The 23,657-nt window shown below is 36.3% G+C and overlaps 2 protein-coding genes across 7 annotated transcripts in view; one reads left to right on the top strand and one right to left on the bottom strand.

The window, feature by feature from the left end:
- The window catches only part of METTL4 (methyltransferase 4, N6-adenosine), a 28,283-nt gene extending 16,757 nt beyond the window's left edge, over positions 1-11,526 (bottom strand). The window contains exons 1-3 of one of the 5 annotated variants that reach the window (XR_002641630.3): positions 10,965-11,402; positions 10,305-10,699; positions 8,757-8,819 (exon numbers count right to left, since the gene is read on the bottom strand). Coding sequence is in view for 4 of the 5 variants with exons in the window: in XM_022551148.2 (XP_022406856.1) it covers positions 8,757-8,819; positions 10,305-10,694 (453 nt within the window). In the remaining variant the exon portion in view is untranslated. Of the gene's footprint in view, positions 1-8,756; positions 8,820-10,304; positions 10,700-10,964; positions 11,403-11,431 lie in introns of those variants that run through there. The other 4 variants (XM_022551148.2, XM_022551150.3, XM_022551147.2 and 1 more) reach the window with 4 other exon arrangements.
- Positions 11,527-11,571: 45 nt separating this feature from the next.
- The window catches only part of NDC80 (NDC80 kinetochore complex component), a 61,829-nt gene continuing 49,743 nt past the window's right edge, over positions 11,572-23,657 (top strand). Inside the window, exons 1-6 of one of the 2 annotated variants that reach the window (XM_022551354.3) lie at positions 11,572-11,701; positions 13,245-13,354; positions 14,733-14,810; positions 17,675-17,798; positions 17,903-18,075; positions 18,764-18,866. In XM_022551354.3, coding sequence (XP_022407062.1) covers positions 13,254-13,354; positions 14,733-14,810; positions 17,675-17,798; positions 17,903-18,075; positions 18,764-18,866 — 579 coding nt within the window. In that variant the 5' untranslated portion in view covers positions 11,572-11,701; positions 13,245-13,253. Of the gene's footprint in view, positions 11,702-13,238; positions 13,355-14,732; positions 14,811-17,674; positions 17,799-17,902; positions 18,076-18,763; positions 18,867-23,657 lie in introns of those variants that run through there. The other variant, XM_089894957.1, reaches the window with a different exon arrangement.

Genomic DNA, 23,657 nt, shown 5'->3' with positions numbered 1-23,657 from the left:
TGTGAATATACCTTTGAAATGCTATTTCTTAACTGTGGAACGAAACAAATCTCATAAACTCACTGAAAATTAACTAACCAAACAATATATTGAATACGTAGAAAATGTATCCTTAAAACTTTATACGATAAATTTGATAATGTTTCTAAAAGAAAGTGGAATTTCTAATTTATAAAAAGAATTAAGGGAATTCCCTGGCAGTCCAGTGGTTAGGTCTCCATGCTTTCACTGCCAAGGGCATGAGTTCAATCCCTGGTCGGGGAACTAAGATCCCACAAGCTGTGCAGTGTGGCCAAAAAAAAAAAGAATTAAGTTTAAATCACATTTAATCTTAAATTTTTCTAGTAACTTAATTTTTTACATATTTATTTATTTACTTATTTGGCTGCGCCGGGTCTTAGTTGCAGCATGCAGGATCTTCATTGCAGCATGTGAGATCTTTAGTTGCAGCATGTGGGATCTAGTTCCCTGACCAGGGATTGAACCCAGGCCCCTTGCATTGGGAGCATGGAGTCTTAGCCACTGGATCACCAGGGAATTCCCCCTAGTAATTTAATTTTAAAATAAATATACCTTTGATTTTATAAAATATAGCTTGAATTGTAAAAAAAAAAAGAAAAAAAAATTAACTCTATAAAATGAATATATAAACAAAGGTTTTCAATAATACAACCAAAATAATTATAAAATTAAAACCCAAGTTCTGCTTCTGGACAAGATGGAGTACCTCTAAGCTGAAATTACTTTTAAAAAATTATTTTTAAAAAACGGTTTTCAGACCTTGGATGGATGTCAAGCAGTGTAGAACAGTAGTCCCTAAAAAAGGAGAAACGAGTTGCTCCAGCTTACCGCCTTGAGAAAGTTTCTAGGTAGCAGTACAGGAAAGAGACCCATTCAGAGCCCAACAATCTCTCTGAATTAAGGAAATACAGCTGGGAGTCTGGAAAGGCCAAGGCAGCTAGAGTTTGCAGGGAAGGATACCAGAGAGGAGAGAGCTGCAGAGGGTCAAGTCTCCAGCTGAGTAGTGATCAGCACATGTATGTGATGAAATACCCAAGGTCAGGGAAAGAACCAGATAAAATGATCAGAGGGAGAAATCCCCAGAGTTCACACAGGGCTTGTGCAGCCCTTTTTTTTTTTTTTTTTTTTTTTGCAATACGCGGGCCTCTCACTGCTGTGGCCTCTCCCGTTGTGGAGCACAGGCTCTGCACGCGCAGGCTCAGCAGCCATGGTTCACGGGCCCAGCCGCTCTGCGGCATGTGGGATCTTCCCGGACTGGGGCACGAACCCGTGTCCCCTGCATCGGCACGTGGACTCTCAACCACTGCACCACCAGGGAAGCCCGTGCAGCCCATTTTTAAAGATTAGGAAAAAAAAGTAGAAAGGGATATTAAGGCACTCATTATAACCATATTCATATGTTCAAAAATGTAAAGAAAAAAATGAACCTGTTAAGAAGAGATAGGGAAACTATAAGAAAAGACCAAATTGAGTGTCTAGAAATTAAAAACTACAATGCACAAGTGAAAAATACACTACATTGGAATTACAGCAGATTAGACACTGAAGAAGAAAAGGTTAATGCACTTGAAAACAACGCAATAAAAGCACCCAAAATGAAGGGGACAGAAAATATATTTAAGGAGACAACAGCCAAAAATTTCTAAATTTGCTGAAGACTATGTATTCACAGATCCAAGAAGATCAACAAATGGAGGAGGAGGAGGAAGAGGAGGAAAAGAAAACTATATTAAGGAACATCACAATTAAATTGCTGAAAATGCTCAAAGCAGCCAGAGACTTCCACTTCCAACCAAGATGGAGCAATAGGGACAAAAGCTTTCAAGACACTGGATATCAGGCAACAAAGGAGAGTGAAAGAAATCATAGGTAAGCCCTATGACTGCCCCAGCTAACTGCCTGGAGATTTTCCAAGGCACAGGAAGAATCTGGGCAGAGTCTAGAAGAAATCCAGAGTTAAGGAGACAGAGCTGAGAATATGGGGATGCCAAGACAGAGTACACAGGAGAGTATCAGAGAGGAAAGAGCTGTACAGAGAGAACTCTGTATATCTGCAGGTAGTCACACTGGAGAAACTCCCCTAAATACTGATCACTCCGAGTGTGTGGGGGAACTATCCAAGGCCAAGAAAAGAATCATCCAAGAGGACTAAAAGAAACAGTGTCTTGAGCTCTCACAGGGCCAAGAATAGTACTTGTTTCCAACACTCAGACCAGAAAACATCATGATTCACAGGACAATTGGGGGACATTTCACCATGGGTCTCGCTGTGTGAGCAGAGGCACTGATAGCTTTTGTTCCAGAATAAATTTTCAAGGTGTTGGTTTGTAACCTCAAGAGCTTCCCAGGTGAAATCTGAAACTGGCCCCTGTACACAGAGGGCAAGGAGAGACCAAAGAAAAGAGGCAGACCACTCTAGATGGGAAGATGGCAGGTTTAACAAGAGAACTTACAAACGAGGCTTGTCTTGGGAGGCTGCAAGACAAGTAGATCTCTGTACCTGTCGCCCAGAATCCTAAAAGTTTATATAGAGTTCTTAACTGGGTTCAGTCACATACACAGTCCAGATCGTCTCAACAACAGCTTACTCTCTCAAGGCTATGTCCTTGAAAACAGCTCCCACTGTGGGAATGGTGGGCAGAGTGTACAGTCCAAAGACAAAGGAGGGGTGAGGAGCCTCCAAGTGTCCAGGTCAACCAGTGGTCGCATCCTCAAGATCAGTTCCTCCAACACAAGGATATTCATATAGCATGGAAGACGGAGATCATGTCTCCCTCCAAGCCAGAAGGCAGATGTTTGCTGTCCAGGTTAATAAAGGCTCACTCTGGGACAAAAGGCTGGACAGGTTTGTTTGCAACCCATTTTAAAAAACTGGGGTTCCCTAACCTTGGGGTTCTTTAGCTATGAACCAAATCTACTGCATGCAGAGCATACACCGAGGCTCCTTGGCATCGTCCCCATGGAGTACAAGGGAAGTCTGTGAACAAAAAGTATATGTTTCCTGCTATGCAGGGAGCAATAAACTCCTTATTTAATAAAATCTTAGGTCTAAATCTATTTTAATAAAATCTGAGACCTAAACTTGCTAGCTTGTTAGCTTCCAAATAGAGTAAAATCTCAGACATTTCATCCCAGTTCTTGACAGGGGTATTGGGTAGATAACAGATTTTGTGTCAGTAAAAAGGAATAATCAGCCTTAGTCTAAAAACATCATTCTAAACTCACCTAAGAAAAATCTACCCAGTAATTGAAGACCAATTAAACCAAAAATCTCTAAAGATATAGAAGTTCTGAACAACACTACCAACTTAACCTGACTTTCATAGAACACTGCATCCAACAACTATAGAATACGTATTCAAAAATACATTAAAAATAGCACACAATACAGTCACAAAGATAATTCATATGCTGGACTATAAAGAAAGGCTCAATAAATTTAAAAGGATTGAAATCATCAGAGTATATTCTTATACCCCAACGGATTTAAGTTAGAAATCAATAACAAGAAGATATCAAGATAAACCCCAAATATCTGGGAATGAAACAGCAGACTTCTAAATAATTCATATAGGTCAAAGATAAAATCACAGAGGAAATTAGAAAATATTTTTAAGTGAATGAAAGTGAAAATACAAAATATCAAAATATGTGGAATGCAACTAAAGCAATGATTCAAGGCAAACTTATAGCTTTAAGTGCTTATATTAAAAAAAATCTAAATTCACTGACAAAAGCTTCTACTTTAAGAAGTTAGAAAAAGAGCAAAGTAAACCAAAAAGAAGAAAATAATAGAGAACAGATATCAACAAAATAGAAAATAGATAGACAGTAAAGAAAATTAATTAAGTTAAAAGCTGGTTCTTTGAATATACTTGACATCAATTCATGTGTCTAATAAGGGATTGATATCCAGAATATAAAAGAACTCCTAGGGAATTCACTGGCGGTCCAGTGGTTAGGACTCCAGGCTTTCGCTGCCAAGGGCGCAGGTCCGATCCCTGGTCAGGGAACTAAGATCCCAAAAGCCGTGCAGCGCAGCCAAAAAAAAGAACAAAACTCCTAAAACTCAATAACAACAACAAAAACCCAATTTAAAAATGAGTGAAGGACATGAATAGGGACATGAACAGACATTTCTCCAAAAAAGACATACAAACGGCCAACAGCACATAAAAATATGCTCAACATCATAAATCATCAGAAAAATGCAAATCAAAACCACAGTGAAACACCACTCACACCCATTAGAATGGCTGTTAAAAAAACAAAAACAGAAAGTAAGTGCTGACATGGATATGGAGAAACTGGAAACCCTTATGCATTGCTGGTGGCAATGTAAAATGGTACAACCACTGTGGAAGACAATAAGGCAGTTCCTCAAAAAATTAGAATTATCATATGATCCAATAATTCCACTTCTGGGTATATTCCCCAAAAAACTGAAAGCAGGGACTGGAACTGATATTTGTACGCTCATGTTCATAGCAGCATTATTCACAATAGCTAAAAGGTGGAAACATCCCAAATGTCCATTAACAAAAAAATATATAAATAGGCACTTCCCTGTTGGGGGAAAATAAAAATCATTCAGGAGATAAATAATGGTGATGGTTACAAAACAATGTGAATGTACTCAGTACAACTGAATTGTACACCTAAAAATGGTTAAAGTGGTAAATTTTATTTTATGTATATTTTGCCACAGTAAAAAAAAAAAAAAAGCTACAAAAAAAAGCTGGTTCTTTGAAAAAACAACAACAACAAAATAACAAGCCCCTAGCAAGAAAAGGAAAGAATACAAATCACCAACATCAGGAATGAAAAGGGGCATCACTTATCATCACAAATCCTACAGACATTAAAAGCATGATAAGAGAATACTATGAACAACTTCATGCCAATAAATTTGACAAGTTGGATGAAACAGACAAATTTCTTAGAAAATACAACTTGCCAAAATTGACATAAGCAAAAGCAGAAAATCTGAAAATCCCTGTTACCTATTAAAGAACCTTATATTATTCCTAAAAACCTTCCCCAAAAGGAAACGCCAGGCCTAGATAATTTCACTGGTGAATTAATTCAAATACTCAAGGATGAAAAAACACTGATCCTATGAAAACTTCAACGAAGAATGTATAGCAGATGGATGTATATGGATGTATAGCAAATGAAAAGATTCTCAACATTATTAGTCATTAAGGAAATGCAAGTTAAAACCTCAATAAAATACCACTACACACTTAAAAGAATTCCTAAAATCAAAAATCTGATGGTATCAATGCTAGTGAGGATATGAAGCAAAGAGAGTTCTTATACTTTGCTGGTGGGAAATGCAAAACAGTACAACTACTTTGGAAAACAATTTGGCATTTTTTTATGGAGATAAATACAACATTAACCATCAAACCAAAAATACCATTCCAACATGGAAATTTAAAACTCTATTACAAACAACTCTTAAGCAAATCTCTAGAAAACCATGATATATCAATGAAATTTCGCATCATGACAATTACAACACAACATATCAGAACCTATGGTATGCTGCAGTGCCCCAAGAAAAAAAACATAACATTGAATACTTCCATCAAAAAAAAAAGAAGAAAAAAAAATGAACTAAGACAACTCAAAAAGTCAAAAAAAGAAAAAAACAGAAGGAATAAATTAAAATGGATTAAAGCAGAAATAAGTTAGACATTTTTAAGGTAAATTAATTTCAAAAACAACTAATAGATTAGGCAAAGCATTAGCTAATCTATCAAGGAAAAGGAAGTAAACATACAACATAAATAGTGAAGGCAAAATAACCACAGAAACAGACTATTCATAAACAAATTTGAAAAATTAGATGAAATGGATAATATTCTAAGATAACATAATTTACCAAGATTAACTACAAAAGAATTTTTTTAATCTAAAATTGATTTCCAAAGAGGAAAAAGGAAAAGCTGTCAAAGTAGTATCCCCACAAAAAAAGCAACATACTGAGATGGATGCAAAGGGGAGTTCTACCAAACTTTTAAAGAACAGATTACTCCAGAGAATTGGGGAGAAAAAAAGAAAAACTTCCAACTTCGAACACTGAAATATGTAAATATCTGTATATAATTATATATATAAAACAAAAAAATTAAATATATCAGACCAATCTCACTTACGACTGTTCCAAATAAAATAGTAGCAAACAAAATCCAGCAGAACATTTAAAACATAATACATCATGGTCATTTAGAATATATACTACAAATGTAAGGTGGTTACATATGATTAAAAATCAAAGGAAAATATTAGGAGAAAAATCATCCATTCAATCTCCATAGATGCTTTAAAAACATTTGATAAAATTCAGTAACCACAGTTGATAATAACACTCAATAAATAAGAATACACAGAAACTTCTTTAACATGCTATTTCCAACTCAGCCCAAAACCCAGTGGAGAGGAAATCATCTCCTACAAAGTCAGGGACAAGGATAGATATTCTCACAAACGTTACTTAATATTGTATCATATTTTCCAGCCTATACAATTAGAGAAGATAAATAAATTAGGGATATAATAATTATAGAGGTGTAAGTAAAACTATTAATATTTGCAAGAGTTATAATTATTACCTGAAAAATCAAGACATTCAATTTTTTTAAATTAATGCTAGATGTATATAAAGAAAATTTTACAGAATAACAACAGAAACTTAAACAAATGGAAAGACACATTTATGTTTTGGAGTAGGATCACAACATCTTAAAGATGCTAATAGTATATGTTTATAAATTTGATTGCCATAAAAATTTCAACAGGTTAGTTTTTCTAACCAGACACTAAAATTGATCCTAAAATTCATGTGGGAAAATAAACAAAAAGCCCAGGAAAATTCTGTAAAAAGTAGCAATGATAAGATGGCCCAGGGTGGGGGGTGGGGGGGTGGAGGGTGGGGAATAAGTAACTACCACATAAGATATTAAAACATATTCACATTATAAAATCTCAAAAGAGATTGGCAAATAAATAGTGAGACAAACAAGTAAGACTTAAAGTCCAGAAATAAACTCAAATACTTATGTGAATTTAGTATATCAAGCATCTCATATAAGGAGGGAAAAACTGCATGAATAATGGTAGGACATATAGGTAGTCAACTGGATCCATACCTCACACTGTATACCAGGATAAAGTCTAAATGGATCAAGATATAAATTTGAAATAAAATCATAAATGTTCTAGAATAAAACATAGGAAATTATTTTAAAACCTTGAAGAAGGAATACTTCTCTAATTATGATTCCAAAATTCAGAAATCATAAAAGAAAAAAATGATAAATTCAACTAAATGAAAATATAATATTGTCTGCATGGCGAAACCAAAACCAAAAAAAATCATAATTAAAATTAAAATGACAAACTGGGAAAAATATGCTTGTAATTTACATAATAGACAAAGACCTAATTTCCCCAGCATATAAAGAACTCCTATAAATCAGTAAGAAAAAGAACAATCCAATTTTTTTAAGTATGCAAAGGAAACAAACAGTTCACATAAGAGAAATACAAATGAATTTTAAACATACATTACAATGCTTAACTACATTCATAATAAGAAATGCAAATTAAAGCCATACTAAAATACTATTTTTCAACAATTAGATTGGCAAACATCAAAAACTATAATATACTGTAATGGTGAGGATGTGGGAAAACAGGCAAAAGTATACATTTCTAGTGTGCTAATAAGATGATACAATCTCCATAGCAGCAATTTGGCAGTATCTATCAAAATGTTCAAACCCTCTGACCCAGAAATTTGACTTGTCGAAATTTATCCTGCAGATACCACACATAAATATAGAAAATGACATGTGCATACTATACCTAAATGTCAGCAATTAAAGATTAAGTAAATAAAAGTAGGAAAGACAATGAGATCTAAAACAATTTGAACCCTCTGTTTCCTCTCATTTCTTTAACTCCCAGATCTCAGTAACCTCTAAGTTCTAGAAATACATCCTTCATATTATTCACTTTCTTCTGCCACTATCTTAAGTTGTTTTACCTACTGACAGTAGGCTTTTATAACTCAGAAAATTTCTGGACTTAACCAATATAGCATAAGTTTACTTATGTTAAATATGTAAATGAGAAGTATATGAGATTTTAATAAAAATTGGTTTAAACTGTCCATTACAATAAAAGTAATGATAAATCATTCCAGTGTTAAATTCTAACCTCGATCAAAATGACTGCTTGAGGGACTTCCCTGGTGGCGCAGCGGTTAAGAATTTGCCTGCCAATGCAGGGGACACAAGTTCAAGTCCTGGACCAGGAAGATCCCACATGCCGCAGAGCAAATAAGCCTGTGCACCACAACTACTGAGCCTGCACTCTAGAGCTCGTGAGCCACAACTACTGAGCCCGCAAGCCACAACTACTGAGCCCGCGAGCCACAACTACTGAAGCCCGCACACCTAGAGCCCATGCTCCGCAACAAGAGAAGCCACTGCAATGAGAAGCCTGTGCACCATAGTGAAGAGTAGCCCCGGCTCGCCACAACTAGAGAAAGTCCGGCAGCAGCAATTAAAACCCAACACAGCCAAAAGTAAATACAAATAAATAAATGATTTTTTTTTAAATGACTGATTGATTTTTAAGAACATCCTTATTTACGTTGTCCTTTTATTTATACTAGTTCACATTAACCTTCCAAAGTCATCAATGAATATTTTACACCGTACCTTTGTATGGTATTCCATAGCATCCAATTCACCTTGATTGAAAACAACACATCTCTTACGCTTCTAAAGAGTAAATTACAGGGAAAAAAATTATGTGGCCATCATCAAAATAATGATATTTTGAAATATATTAGTACTTCCTTTTTCTTTATCACATTTTCCATATTGTGTATCTCATTCTTTAAGAGGTAATAACTACTGAGGTTGAAATAAGTGCAAAGAGTATGGACTGGGGAGGTAAGATTTCCCAAATAATAATAATTATTATTATTACTATTATTACAAACTTAATGGGTGATAAAAGGCCATGTAGGTGTTATCTACTATTAGTAAGAACTAGTATGACATAATAAAATGGCACTGACATCCACAGAACACAAAGAAACTGTGACACTGTATAAGAGTCACCAGTGTCATCTATCAGTTGATATATGGTATAATTATTCTGAACTTTCTTAATTTCTACAACAAAAACAATTTGCAATGTACTTTTAATAGATCTTTATGTGTAATCTGAGGATTAGGTATAAATAAGATATATTAACACTGTTCTACATCTAACAACTCCATAGCAAAGAACATGTAAGTCTGCAATATAGAGCAGGGACTTTGTACTTTTCATTGCTGAAATCTCAGTGCCTACATGGTGGCATAACTCCTAGCAGGCTAACAACAAAAGTTCTTTGGCTGAATAAATACATGGACTCTCTATTACTTTCCTTATTCTAATTCTCAACATGCTTTCTTATTTAGTATCTTTCTTCCCCACTCAGTTGTAAGATCTAAAAAGGCAGAGATTATATTTATCTTGTTTCATCACTCCTTGTACAACAGCACATAGAAAGATCTCAAACATTTATTGGGTGAATAGCGAATGTAATTCCTATCTCTAACAAAGAAAATGTTAATATGATCTATCTGAAATGGACTTTGTATAATCACCTCTGAGCTCTTCAAATACATAAAAAGTATTCATGCATAATTAATTTGACTATATGGCACTCTCAAAACTTTTGATTGCACCAATGTGTATACAAATATATATATTTTAAGAATATATATTTTCCATAGTAGCTGTCTAGTTTTATCACTAGAAACTTTTCAAAAATATCACCCTTCTTCCAAACATTTATTATACAAGCTTATCCCCAAAGGATAAATCTCTAAAATTCCCCCTTTATACTGCTATATACTGCTTTAGAATTTTACAGAGAAACATATTTTTGAGCAAAAATAGGTGTAAAAACATGCAATTAATACGAAAACCTAGGCAGACAGGGTTTCTTTTTTTGTTACTTAGTTTTGTTTGTTTAATTTACAGAGCATTCACTTTTGAATCAACTTTGCTTACTTCTGAAATATGCAAATTTGGTCTTCTAAGAATGGTAGAATGTTAGCAAAAAGTTAAAAATCACTCTGGATATGCTAAAGTCTTATTATGCTTTATTGACTATTCTTTATACTTAGTAAATCACAAGATATTTGAGATGCTGGAATAATAAATTTGTGTTCTCTGTAGAAAAATTTAAATTTCTTAAAACTTATTACCTTCCCATTAACAGAAATGGAGATTTCTTTCTTAACATCATTTACTAGATCTTCCTTTTCATTACTTTGTTGGCATTCTTTGTGAATAGCAGAAGTTATATAAGGTTTGGTGACATCAAACAGTTCAGATCGAAAAACATATTTTTGTATGAACATTTCACAATTTCCTCCATCATCATTTTCTGGGTTAGTGGTAGAAGCAATACAGGTAGCAGAGGCTCCAAAAGAGGACATAGAATCCATGTGAAGAGTATCAAGGTGAACAGAAGAAGTAGGCTCATTTTTACTGCAACAAGGCTCATGATGCTGGTGAAGTTCATAACTTATCTTGTTAATGAAAGAAAGATGATCCAGTAACCATCCTGGCGATAGCTCACGCACCACAGACATTCTTCCTTTAAAACAAACAAACACCTCTGAGAATTAAGACACTAGAAGTAAAACCCAACTTTCCTAATTAAGTTCTAAACTCAGACAGGAAAGGTGACGTGCCCAAAATTACAACTGGTTGATGGCACAATTGCTACAAGACCCAGGTATCCAGACTTCGGCTCTGAGTTCCCCTCCCACCACCCACCACTCTCCAAGTTTGGGGCTGTGTTTGCCTCTGAGTTCAAACGCAGGTAAGGGGGGATGTCATATTTTAGCAAAGTAACCTACTGTGCTCAGGTCATTTTTCTCTCCTAATTCTCGGCCCCACACTGGATCCTCCAGCTTTCCGCAGGCCACCGCTAGAGCACCTGGAACCCCAGAGAGCACTCATGCCCTGAGCCCGAACCTTCGCGGCGGCCTCAGCAGCGCGACCCTGGGGCCGACTGCGCGCACACTGGGCCGTCACTATCTCCTACCTCGCCGCCTCCCTTGTCAGAAAAGTGCACCCCGCCTTCCCAGACTTGCTTCATAAAACAGCACCCATCTAAACAGTGGTCCTGAAAGACACTCCTTTCAGGGCAAAGGAAAAAACAAATCTCCTTTTCTAACAGTCAACGGGAGCCGCCATGTTGCTGTACGGAAAAAACGTTTCAAGGGCTGCCTGGAGCGCTCTGCTCGCTACTCAGGGACGTAAAGCGCTTGGGTGTTCACAGCTAAATTTAAGGGTCGGACCAGACTTCTCAGAGGACGCTTACAGCTTGCCGGAACACGCCCGAGCGCGCCCTTGAGGCGGCGGCACTGCACCAACACGCAGAGTTCCGGCGACGAGCGGCGCCCGAGAATTGCGCACGCGCGCGCATGTCGTGCGCGATGACGTCAGCGACGCCGGAGATTTTTAAAATTCGAACGGCGCCGGCGGGTGGAGGAAGGAGGTTGTGTTTTGGCGGCTGACGTTTTGTCTAGCGGGCAATAGCACGGTTTACAGCAGTTCGGTCCCTGCGTCGTATCGGGAAGCTGGAAGAAAGGTGACTAATGACTTTGCGTTAATTTTGTTCCGGCAGCACTGGGCTAGAGGGAGAACGCCAGGGCGCCAAAAAGTTAGATTCACGGGCCCTGAGGAGAGACGTTTTGGTGTTTGCTGTTGTAACCGGCCCCCGGGCCCCATCTGTTCTAGGCGCTAGTTTCCCAGAGTCCAATAAATTTCTTATGGCAGTGATTTTCCAAGGGAGAAGGGGAAGGCCAAGATGACACCGGTGGGGTGAAGAGGACATGGAGAGAGGAAAAGGGGAAGAATGGATGGGAGCAGGGAGAGGAAGGACGAGATGAAGAACTGTTTGCTATGGTGCGTTTGAGATACTAGTGTAACATCCTGGTGGCCGTGTAAGGAGTACATCTGAAAGTCTTAACCTCAGATTTTAAGAGTACATTTTAAGTGGAGATTGGGAGTGGACAGATAGGTGAGAGTGGAAAAGTTTAATAGATCAGAAGCGTATACTGAAGAAGAAATAGCCAAACAAAGAAGTAAAGAGTCTAATCAGTTTAAAAAACAAAGGAGAGCCCCAAGAAGTAAAAGGATAACCACAGATGTCCACTTTCTTGGAAACCAGGGCAGGACCTGGAAGGGCTAGGTGTATAGTGTCTAATGCCTCAGAGTTAAGATAGGATCAAAAGATTTGTCAGTCATGAGTATCTCAGGAGGCAACCGTTTCAGTAGATGGGAAGGGAATGAGATGTGAATGTGGTCTGAGAAAATGGAAGCAGTCTTTAGACCAGATAATTTATCCTTGATGAGAGGGAGATTGAAGCACGAGGGGCAGTAATTGAATAATGTAAATGGGAAACAGTAGGTTAAGGACAGAGCAGGGGAGATGGACATTAGGAAAAGAAAACTGAATAGCTCTGCTCCAAGACCAAAGAAAATGAAACATCAGAGGTAGTTCTTGTCAGTAGCCTCTGACTTCCCATTGAAATAGGCACAGCCAACAGTGGTGATGTGGTCTGAGTTAGGATTTAGGAGTTTAACTACCATAAATACCCTGTGAAGGTAGGAATCATACCTTATTCACCTTTGTATTGTTTGCATTGCTTTCACACTCCCTTGTACATGGTAGGCAGTTAGTAAGTGTTTATGTGTGTTGAATTTTTTTTTTTTTTTTTTTGCGGTACGCGGGCCTCTCACTGCCGTGGCCTCTCCCGACGCGGAGCACAGGCTCCAGACGCGCAGGCCCAGCGGCCATGACTCACAGGCCCAACCGCTCCACGGCACGCGGGATCCTCCCGGACCAGGGCACGAACCCGTGTCCCCTGCATCGGCAGGCGGACTCCCAACCACTGCACCACCAGGGAAGCCCTGTGTTGAGTATTTTTAAATGGAGTTAAATAGATAGATGTTCCCTGCAAATTAGGACTTCACCTTACATGAACAAGCAAAGATAGACCGGGAAAGATTATCTTGAAAAAACAGTGAAACTTGGCTGCCTTTCTGTTTGAGGGTAAAGATAATAGTTGTTGCTTAATGTACCATCTGTGTCTGGAAAGACTTGTTCATTACCAAATTCGTGAATGCAGGTCATAAACATGAAACGCAGTTCATTTTCTACCGGTGGTGCTGGCCGCCTCTCTATGCAGGAATTAAGATCCCAGGACTTAAATAAACCAGGCCTCCATACCCCTCAAACGTGAGTACCTATGCCTTATTGTCTTTGGCAAAGAAATCTGTAAAGGAGGTTAATACAAAGATGTAGTATGAGTCATATTGTGATGAATCTTATCTGTTCTCAGTGGTACCTAATTTGGAGTCAGTGAAGGCTAAAAAATGGGCATGTTACTTGGTGTTGTGTTTTATCTCATTTGATAGTTAAATCTCCAAAGCCACGTCTTTTGCTAGGCAATCCCTGAGGGACTGCTAATTCCTTTTCAGCACTCTTCCACTCATTTATTTTCCTCCTTTACTGTAGAGCTGCTTGTTTGAGCAGGTTCTCTGCTGTAACTTCTATTTACTGAGGCGTATCCAACTAGCATAGTTCTCAATGAAAGGTATTATTTGCCCTGACAATTAGCTGCAGTTTAGTAGCAGCCTACAGAACACCACTTCTCCAAACTATTTCCTCAGGATTCACTGGAAAAAAAAAGGTGCCCCAAAGAACTTGCTGTCACTATAGTCAATATCCTGTAATGATCTGTAATTGAAAAGAATCTGAAAAAGTATGTGTGTGTGTGTGTGTGTGTATCTCAATCACTTTGCTATACACCTGAAACATTGTAAATCAACTGGACTTCAATTTTTTTAATTTTTTTAATAAAAAATAAAATGAGGGGGAAAAAAGAACTTAAAATCATAAACTAATTTTTCCCTATGAATGAATTTCTTACAATTAAGAGAAGGCTATTTGTAACCATGTTGAGTGCTATCATTCCTTCTCTATTACCAAGGTACAAGTTACTTGCTAACTGTTCTTAAGTTACTTGGGTTTACATAGTATGAGCCTCTGCTACTTTTAGAAATTTGAAATATTTATACATTTTTTTCTTCTGAAATCAGAGAAATGTTTTGTACTGTTGCACATTACTACTCCAAAAGATTTGTGCCTTGAATTGCATTCTAAGCTAAAAGGTTGCCTTTGTCAATGTTTCTGGTCTGTAATTGACATAATGTATGTTCTTAAGTGTAGCTGCAGTCTAATAAAGAGTGAGCCTCAAAAGAAAAAATTTTAAATGTGGCTATCATTCTATGATTGAAAATATCTATTTTTAAGTTATTTCTTTTCCTTTGAAGTTGTTATCCATAAATGTACATATTTTAGGATAATTAAAATTACAATGTAGATATGGGGTTTTTTCCTCCTTTTTTCTTAACATTTTAGTGTTAAAACTCATACTATGTTGTAAGCCTATCCTATTTTTGATAGCTATGATTGCTGCTAAAAATTTTCATGATTTTGAATTATTCTTATAAGTAATGAGGAAGAGGGGTTGGTTCCAATGTATTTACAAAAGTTTCTTGAACTAATATTTTTCCACTTATTTAAAGAGTTTGTTTTTCTCCTTTTCTTAAAGCAAAGAGAAATCAACCTTTGGAAAATTGAGTATTAACAAACCCACATCTGAAAGAAAAGCCTCTGTATTTGGTAAAAGGTAATGATTTTTTTAATTAATTCTAATGGAAGGGATTCTTATAGCCATGCATTGAGCTAGATGCTGTCAAAGTACAAAAAATTAGATGGCATGGTCCCTTTCAAGAGAAGGTTATAATCTAGTTTTCCTCTATTTTAAATGGTTAAAATGGTTATATTTGCTTTAGGTTATGCTGAGATATATCAGCACATTTAGACCACTATTTCATTGTTACAAGTGAATACTTGATTGAAAATTCTACACATAGCTTTCACATACTATGGAATCATAGCATTTTAAAATTAGGAACCATCATCTAGTCCAACATCTTAGCCAAAGACTTTTTTTTACTAAAATATTAAGGACTCCAAAGAGCTTTTATCTTGTGGGCTGTATCTGTTGATATTAACTATATTAGAAAATAAAACTGAGAAAAAAAAATTAGTACATATTAATTCAGTTTAAAATAACAATAACCCAGGACTGCGCTTGTGATCCAGTGATAAAGAATCCGCCTTCCAATGCAGGGGACACGGGTTCTATCCCTGGTCGGGGAACTAAGATCCCACATGCAGCGGGGCATCTAAGCCCACGCACCACAACCACTGAGCTTGCACACCTCCACTAGAGAAGAGAAAACCTGCACACCACAACTAGAGAGAAGCCTGCATGCTGCAATGAAGAGCCCGCACGTCGCAACAAAAGATCCCACATGCTTCAACAAAGATCCTGCGTGCTGCAACTAAGACCCGAAGCAGCCAAATAAATTAATTAATTAAATAAGTAAATATTAAAAAAATAAAGTAAAATAAAATAACAGTAACCCATTACATGTTAATATAAATAACATGCTTTAATTTTTTAAAAATAAAACTATTTCAGTAAGAAGAGTGACATTTATATTTTTGCAAATCTCTTTAATGTCTGGCTTAATAGAAGATAGCTGAATTCTCATATCTGCCTCGGAATTCAGTCTGTTATAATATCCGACGTCATGTAGCCAACCTCTGGAAAACTCCACTGTACACTCAACGAAAGAATAAGAATGAAAGGTGTGAAAAAAATCTTAATTTTATTGGGAAAATAGTTTTGACTTCTCGATCCCCTAGGGCACACTTTGAGAACCACTGTCTAGAGTAGATCAGTAGTTGCCTAGGCTGGGGGTAGGGTAAGGATTGACTGGTAAGGGGGATAAGATTTGAGATGATGGAAATGTTTAATATCTTGATCGTGGTAGAGATTACACAGGTGTAAATATTGTCAAACCTCATCAAATTGTATGCTTTAAACAGGTGCATGTTATTCTAAGCAATTATACCTCAATAAAGTTAATTTTTTAAAGAAATTTCCAACTCCAAAATAGAGAAACTGTTCATCTCACCAAAAACAAAATATAACTTTGTTTTAAAACAAATGTTTATTTAATTATATTTTGAAAATATTTAGAGATGACATATTTGTACCTTATGAAAAGTCTTTGTCATGAACCCAAGTTAAACTGTTTCTGGTGTTTATTCTAGTTGATAAAAAATCTTAAGGCATTTTTGTAATGTAACTTTCATCTCAGAGCTGAATGTCAGAGATACTGATGCTAATGATTATAAAATCTAACTTTTGCTGAGCATTTTTGTAAGCCAGAAAAGTGCTATTTTATATCTCTTTTAATCAATCCTCAGAACTGCCCTATGTGTAGATACTGTTATTGTCTTCATTTTAGACATTAGGAAATTAAAGCACAGAGGTTAAATAGTTTACCCAAGGTCATACAACTAGTAACAGAGACAATTTTTAACCAGACTCTGCTTCTAGACCCTATTCTCTTAAACTATAAGTTGAATGATACAGTATTTTGATTGGTTGGGAAATTCTTTTATAATTTGGAAAGCTATCTATTAGTACAGTTTTGTGTAGAATAAGAGCTGAGTCTATACATGTATTCTTTCCTAGTAAAAAAAAAAATTAAAGATTAAGTAATAGCAGTATGTAGAAAAGTGGATCTCAAAAAGCAAATTCTCAGGGGAAGAATTAGCTAATTAGCTAGTTAATCAGAGCAGTGGCATCAGAGAGCCCAAGGTAAAGAACTTTTAGATCCTGGTCAGGAGAGAACTTGAAAGCAGCAAGTAAACATGCAGGGAGAAATTGTTTTGATGAACAGAGTTCAGACATTACAGCAGTGTTCATTGTAACTCAGTTTTGTGGCATCTGTCCAAAAAGGAAAAGTATTGTCCCAAGGATATTTAATAAACTACAATGGTTAGGTAAATTGGGCCACAAAGAGAAGCAAAAGAAACCATTATAAAGATTTAAACAAATGATGTTTTATTTTGAGAGGAGGGGCTTAAGAGGGAGCATATATGCTATAGCTATTAATGACTAAAAAGTAGCAACATATATTTATGGTAAATAACAATCAGATACATAATATTGCACGACACAATAACGTTTATGAAAAAAAGCACAATCTTTCAACATCTCAAATTTTCCTGCAATAAATAATGGTAAATAAAGCGGTTGGAAATGAAGGAGCAATCATGGAGGGGCAAGTAGGTTGTTGAAAGGATCTGGGTTATTGAATAGACCTGGAGAACAGTTGGTACAGAAGACCTAGTGGACTCAAAATGCACAGTTTTAGAGGATGATGTATGTGTTAGTAATGCAGGGCACCAGAAGTGTACTTTTCTTCCCACCTCATTTTATACTTTAATCTTCATTATTTGCTCTTTTTTTCTCTGCTTTGAGTAAGAGAAATCTTAGTTAAATAAAAACCAAAGAATTGAACTTTAATGTTTGGTGCTGATGTTAAAATATAAAATTGCCTTGAAATAATTTAGGCTTGACCACAGAAGGAAATAATTTTGACTGACTTTTTAAAAATATGTTTACAGAACTAGTGGACATGGATCCCGGAATAGTCAATTTGGTATATTTTCCACTTCTGAAAAAATCAAGGACCCAAGACCACTTAATGACAAAGCATTCATTCAGCAATGTATTCGACAGCTCTGTGAGGTATTTTATAATCTTAACCATTCGAAATTGTGAGTGTTTTCTTAAGTATTCTTCAATAATTTTCCTATTGTAAAATGTTTGATGTTTCATAAAAATTATTATAGTTTCTTTCAGAAAACGGTTATGCATATAGCGTATCCATGAAATCTCTACAAGCTCCTTCTGTTAAAGACTTCCTAAAGATCTTCACTTTTCTTTATGGCTTCCTGTGCCCTTCGTATGAACTTCCTGACACAAAGTTTGAAGAAGAGGTTCCAAGAATCTTTAAAGATCTTGGGTTTGTATGTTATATTTCTCATTAGCCTAGAGAGATTGTTGGAACACAGAAAAGAATGAAACTCAATAAGTGTGTAAAGATTTTGAGTTAGAGAAATAATATATTTTAAGATGGTCACTATGGGCCACATATGCAAGATAAATTGAAAAGGCAAAAAAAACAACTTTTTGGAGATTATTACTGAACTACAGATGATAGATCATAAAGCCCTCAACTACTGATGTGACGAGGAATAGATAGAATAGGCTAGCTACTGCAGATATTATAGAAACAGAAAAGGTAGGATTGAAGGCCTGGTGAAAATGGAGTAAGAAAGTCCAGAAAAGCCTATGTAGAATAAACACAGGGGGAGAAGTGGATTTGAGGAGGAGAAATACATACATGTGGTTTATTTGGGGTACATTGGATTTGAGGGAACAATCTTTCAGGAGAGAAGTCCAGCATGTTGGTTGTAAATCAAGTTCTGCTTAGGGGATATATGTACAAAGTAATCTGCAGAGAAATAAAACAAAATACACAAAACCATTTGAGGGTAAGAAGACGAAGGAGAGAATCTCAACAAGTATCTTCTAAACAAGTCGAGACTGATGGTATATATGTGGAATTTTTTTAATGTAACTTCTTGCTTAATTTAGCCATTATTTTTACAAAATTAACATACTGGCTTATGTTTTCTGATTTTTCATAGGTATCCTTTTGCATTATCGAAAAGCTCCATGTATACAGTAGGGGCCCCTCATACATGGCCTCACATTGTGGCAGCCTTGGTTTGGCTAATAGACTGCATCAAGGTATTTGATTTCTCATTTTAATGATATATATAGGAAAGATTTTTTTTTTACCTCAGGGTATTTCTATTTCTCTCCCAATCTTGCTTTTACCAATTATCTCAAAATCTGCATCAGTTTTCAAAGCACTTTTTATTTTAAGTTCTTCAAAATGTTAATATATGATTCCAGAAGTGAGGAAAGGAAATATCACAATGGCAAGGAGATCATTTGTTTTCATGAGGTTTTACAGCTCAAAAACAAACAACAGGGCTTCCCTGGTGGCGCAGTGGTTGAGAGTCCACCTGCCGATACAGGGGACACGGGTTCGTGCCCCGGTCTGGGAGGATTCCACATGCCGCGGAGTGGCTGGGCCCGTGAGCCATGGCCACTGAGCCTGCGCGTCCGGAGCCTGTGCTCCGCAACGGGAGAGGCCCGCGTACCGTAAAAAAAAAAACAACAAACAAACAGAAAAAAAAAAAACACAGCAAAATAAGTCAGTAGGAATTTCCCCCATAACATGAATTTGGTTTTCTTCCCCTTTTTATTTAAAGTCCATATTCATTGCAAAAGTTCTGGAAAATACAGAAACGCATACACAGAAATTGGTATACTCATAATCCCACAACTCAGAGGCAACAACTTAAAACATTTCTTAGGATATAGTTTTGAAGGTGCATTTTTGCTATGCAAATTATTTGTATATTTTCAACTTTTTGATACATATTGACAAATTTCCCTCCAGAAAAATTGCACCAGTTAAAAGGTCAACACTGTCTGAGAATACCCATTTTCCCACATGATAGGCATTATTGTTTTAAAATTTTTACCCATTTGGGAGGTGGAAATGTAGTTTGTTTTAATATATTATTAAAGTGATTATGTTTTTGAATGATTTATCATTATCATTGCTATTTCTTATAACTTATATGTGCTTTTTTGGCCTATTTTATATTTATTTCTTTCTAGTATTACTATAAGCCTTTATATTTGAACTCCTTACATATTAAGCTTATCGATGTTTTTAATAATTGACAACATGACAAGCAAAAGATAATATTTTTGTATTTGCAATTTTTGTTTTTAAACTTGAATATTCACACATTATAACTGCATATTCATGTCTTTTGACTTTTTTATCTTATTTGCAAGATCACCATTTTGTATGTCAAAAAGAGTTGAATTGGGTAAATAAGCTCTTATGTATATGGTGCAAATGTTTTTCCCTCATTATCCTTTTGATTTATGTGCTGTACTTTAATTGGTTGCAAATGTAAATATGTACATTGTTACCTAGTCTAATGCAGTCTCTCCCTTCTATAGCTTCTGAGTTTCCTGTCCTACTTAGTGCTGGAATCCTTAGAACTAATACTGTCCCCTGACATTCTCTTGGCCATCAGCAAGCCCATAACTAAATGTAGGCAGGCACTGGGGATGGCTTTTGACCCAGGAGATGCACTGGTACATTCAGCACCACCAATTTTCAAGAGAGAAGTAGAAATCCACTACCATAGTCCATTAACAGAACTTAAGTTTTATTGAACTTTATGTATAACTTTTATGCGTTCAGTTTGCCTCTCCTCAGTGATACACGTGGACATTGGGTAACCACCTCTCTGCTCTTCCCTCCAAATACCACTATTGTCATTAGAACACCTTACCCTTGTTTGCCTAAGCAGCTTAGGTCATTGTTATGTTTTAGGGAGATAGCATTTCCACAGTGACACAGGAGCTTCTGTATGGAGTACCTGCTTTGGCTTCTATCGGGGAGGGACCTCTTGAGATGCCTCCAAGTCCATTACATAGACTTGGAGGCATAGATTGAAATCCTCTCCTTCCTATCTTAATTTGCTTGAGGTAGTGCAACTGAACACTATAACAATGTAAGAATCAATGAGAGAGCATTCATAGGTTTCTTATGCTTTCTTTCCCACTTAACAGAATCCTAGGTAATTAGCCACACTTAGGATGGTCTCCTTTACTCCCATGTTTTTTAAAAAGTGCTTTTGCTTTTATCCATAGTATTTTTATGGCTTCTTTGTATTGTGTTTAAATCTTAAACCATCTGCAATTAATTTTAACGTTAAAGAAAAGGCAATTTTATTTTCTAAATGGCTCATTCATATATCTCAATACCTTTTATTGGATAACCCATCTTTTCCCCTTGGTTTTTTTTTTTCTTTAATTTTGTTGAGATATAATTGACATACAGAACTGTAAATTTAAGGTGTACAGTGTAATGATTTGACTTACATTGCCAAATGATTACCACAGTAACTTTAGTTAAAATCCATATCTCATATAGATGCCAAAAAGAAAAAGGAAGAAAAATGGTTTTTTTCCACATGATGAGATCTTTTATGATCTACTCTCTTAGCAACTTTCAAATATACCAAACAGTAGTGTTTGGTGTATACACATGTTGTATATTACATTCCCAGGACTTATTTATCTTATAGCTATAAGTTTGTACCTTTTGACCTCTATCCAGTTCTCCTACTCCCTAACCCCCTGCCTCTGGTAACCACAAATATCTCTTTTTGTTGGCTTGTTTTTTCAAAATTCCACCTGTTAGTGAGATCATGTAATATTTGTCTTTCTCTGTCTGACTTATTTCATTTAGAGTACTGCCCTCAAGGTCCATCCATGTTGTCACAAATGGCAGGATTTCCTTCTTTTTATGGCTGAATAGTATTCCATTGTGTGTACATATGTGTATGTGTGTATATATATACACATATACCACATTTTGTTTATCCATTTATCTGTCAGTAGATGCTTAGGCTGTTTCCATGTTGTAAATAATGCTGCAGTGAACATATATGTACAGGAATCTCTTCAGCATAGTGATTTTGTTTCCTTCAGATACATACCTAGAGTGGAATTGTTGCACCGTGTGGTAGTTCTAGTTTTAATTTCTTTAGGAACCTCCATGGAAACCAGTGTTTTCTGTGGTGGTTGTACAAATGTACAACTACACTAACAGTGCACAAGGGGTCCCTTTTCTCCACATTTTTACCAGCATTTATTTCTTGTCTTTTCTATGTAAGCCATACTCAAAGGCATGAGGTTTTCACTGTGGTTTTGATTTGCATTTCCCTAATAATTCGTGATGTTGAGTACCTGTTGTCCATTTGAATATCTTAGTAAAAATGTATACTCAGATCCTTTGCCCATTTTTTTAATTTCATTATTTCTCGCCTATTGTTGTATTACTTCTTTATGGATATTGGATACTGACACCTTATCAGATAAATGCTTTGCAAATATTTTTTCCCATTCCGTAGGTTACCCTTTCATGTTGTTGATCATTTTTTTGCTCTGCAGAAGCCTTTTAGTTTGATATAGTCCCATGTGTTTATTTTTGCTTTTGTTGCCTTTGCTTTTGGTCTCAAATCCCAAAAAATCATTGCCAAGACCACTGTCAGGGAGCTTACCGCCTATGTTTTCTTCTAGGACTTTGTTTTGTTTTGTTTTTAACATCTTGATTGGAATATAATTGCTTTACAATGGTGTGTTAGTTTCTGCTGTATAACAAAGTGAATTAGCTATATGTATACATATATCCCCATATCCCCTCCCTCTTGCATCTCCCTCCACCTTCCCTATCCCACCCCTCTAGGTGGTATCAGAGCACCAACCTGATCTCCCTGTGCTATGCAGCTGCTTCCCACTAGCTATCTACTTTACATTTGGTAATGTATATATGTCAGTGCTACTCTCTCACTTCGTCTCAGCGTACCCTTCCCCCCTCCCCGTGTCCTCAAGTCCATTCCCTACATCTGCATCTTCATTACTGTCCTGCCCCTAGGTTCATCAGAACCTTTTTTTTTTTTTAGATTCCATATATATGTGTTAGCATACGGTATTTTTCTCTTTCTGACTTACGTCACTCTGTATGACAGACTCTAAGTCCATCCACCTCACTACAAATAGTTAAATTTCATTTCTTTTTATGGCTGAGTAACATTTCATTGTATATATGTGCCACATCTTTAAACATTCATCTGTTGATGGACACTTAGGTTGCCTTCATGTCCTGGCTATTGCAAATACTGCTGCAATGAACATTGTGGTACAAGTCTGTTTTTAAATTATCGTTTTCTCAGGGTATATGCCCAGTAGTGGGATTGCTGGGTCATATGGTAGTTCTATTTTTAGTTTTTTAAGGAACCTCCATACTGTTCTCCGTAGTGGCTGTATCAATTTATGTTCCCACCAACAGTGCAAGAGGGTTTTCTCCACACCCTCTCCAGCATTTATTGTTTGTAGATTTTTTCATGATGGCCATTCTGGCCGGTGTGAGGTGATACCTCATTGTAGTTTTGATTTACATTTCTCTCATGATTAGTGATATTCAGCATCCTTTCATGTGTTTGTTGGCAATCTGTATATCTTCTTTGGAGAAATGTCTGTTTACCTCTTCTGCCCATTTTTCGATTGGGTTGTTTGTTTTTGGATATTGAGCTACATGACCTGCTTGTATATTTTGGAGAATGATACTTTGTCAGTTGCTTCGTTTGCAAATATTTTCTCCCATTATGAGGGTTGTCTTTTCATCTTGTATATGGTTTCCTTTGCTGTGCAAAAGCTTTTAAGTTTCATTAGGTCCCATTTGTTTATTTTTATTTCCATTTCTCTAGGAGGTGGGTCAAAAAGGATCTTGCTATGATTTATGTCATAGAGTGTCCTGCCTATGTTTTCCTCTAAGAGTTTTATAGTGTCTGGCCTTACATTTAGGTCTTTAAACCATTTTGAGTTTATTTTATTTATTTTTTTGCGGTACGCGGGCCTCTTACCACCGTGGCCTCTCCC

This window comes from Delphinapterus leucas, chromosome 14, assembly GCF_059928025.1.
Source record: "Delphinapterus leucas isolate spDelLeu-1000000601 "Yukka" chromosome 14, BTC_Dleu_Yukka2, whole genome shotgun sequence".
Taxonomy (NCBI): Eukaryota; Metazoa; Chordata; class Mammalia; order Artiodactyla; family Monodontidae; genus Delphinapterus; species Delphinapterus leucas.
Note: the sequence above shows the minus strand (reverse complement) of the source record. Positions and strands in the feature narration are given on the sequence as shown.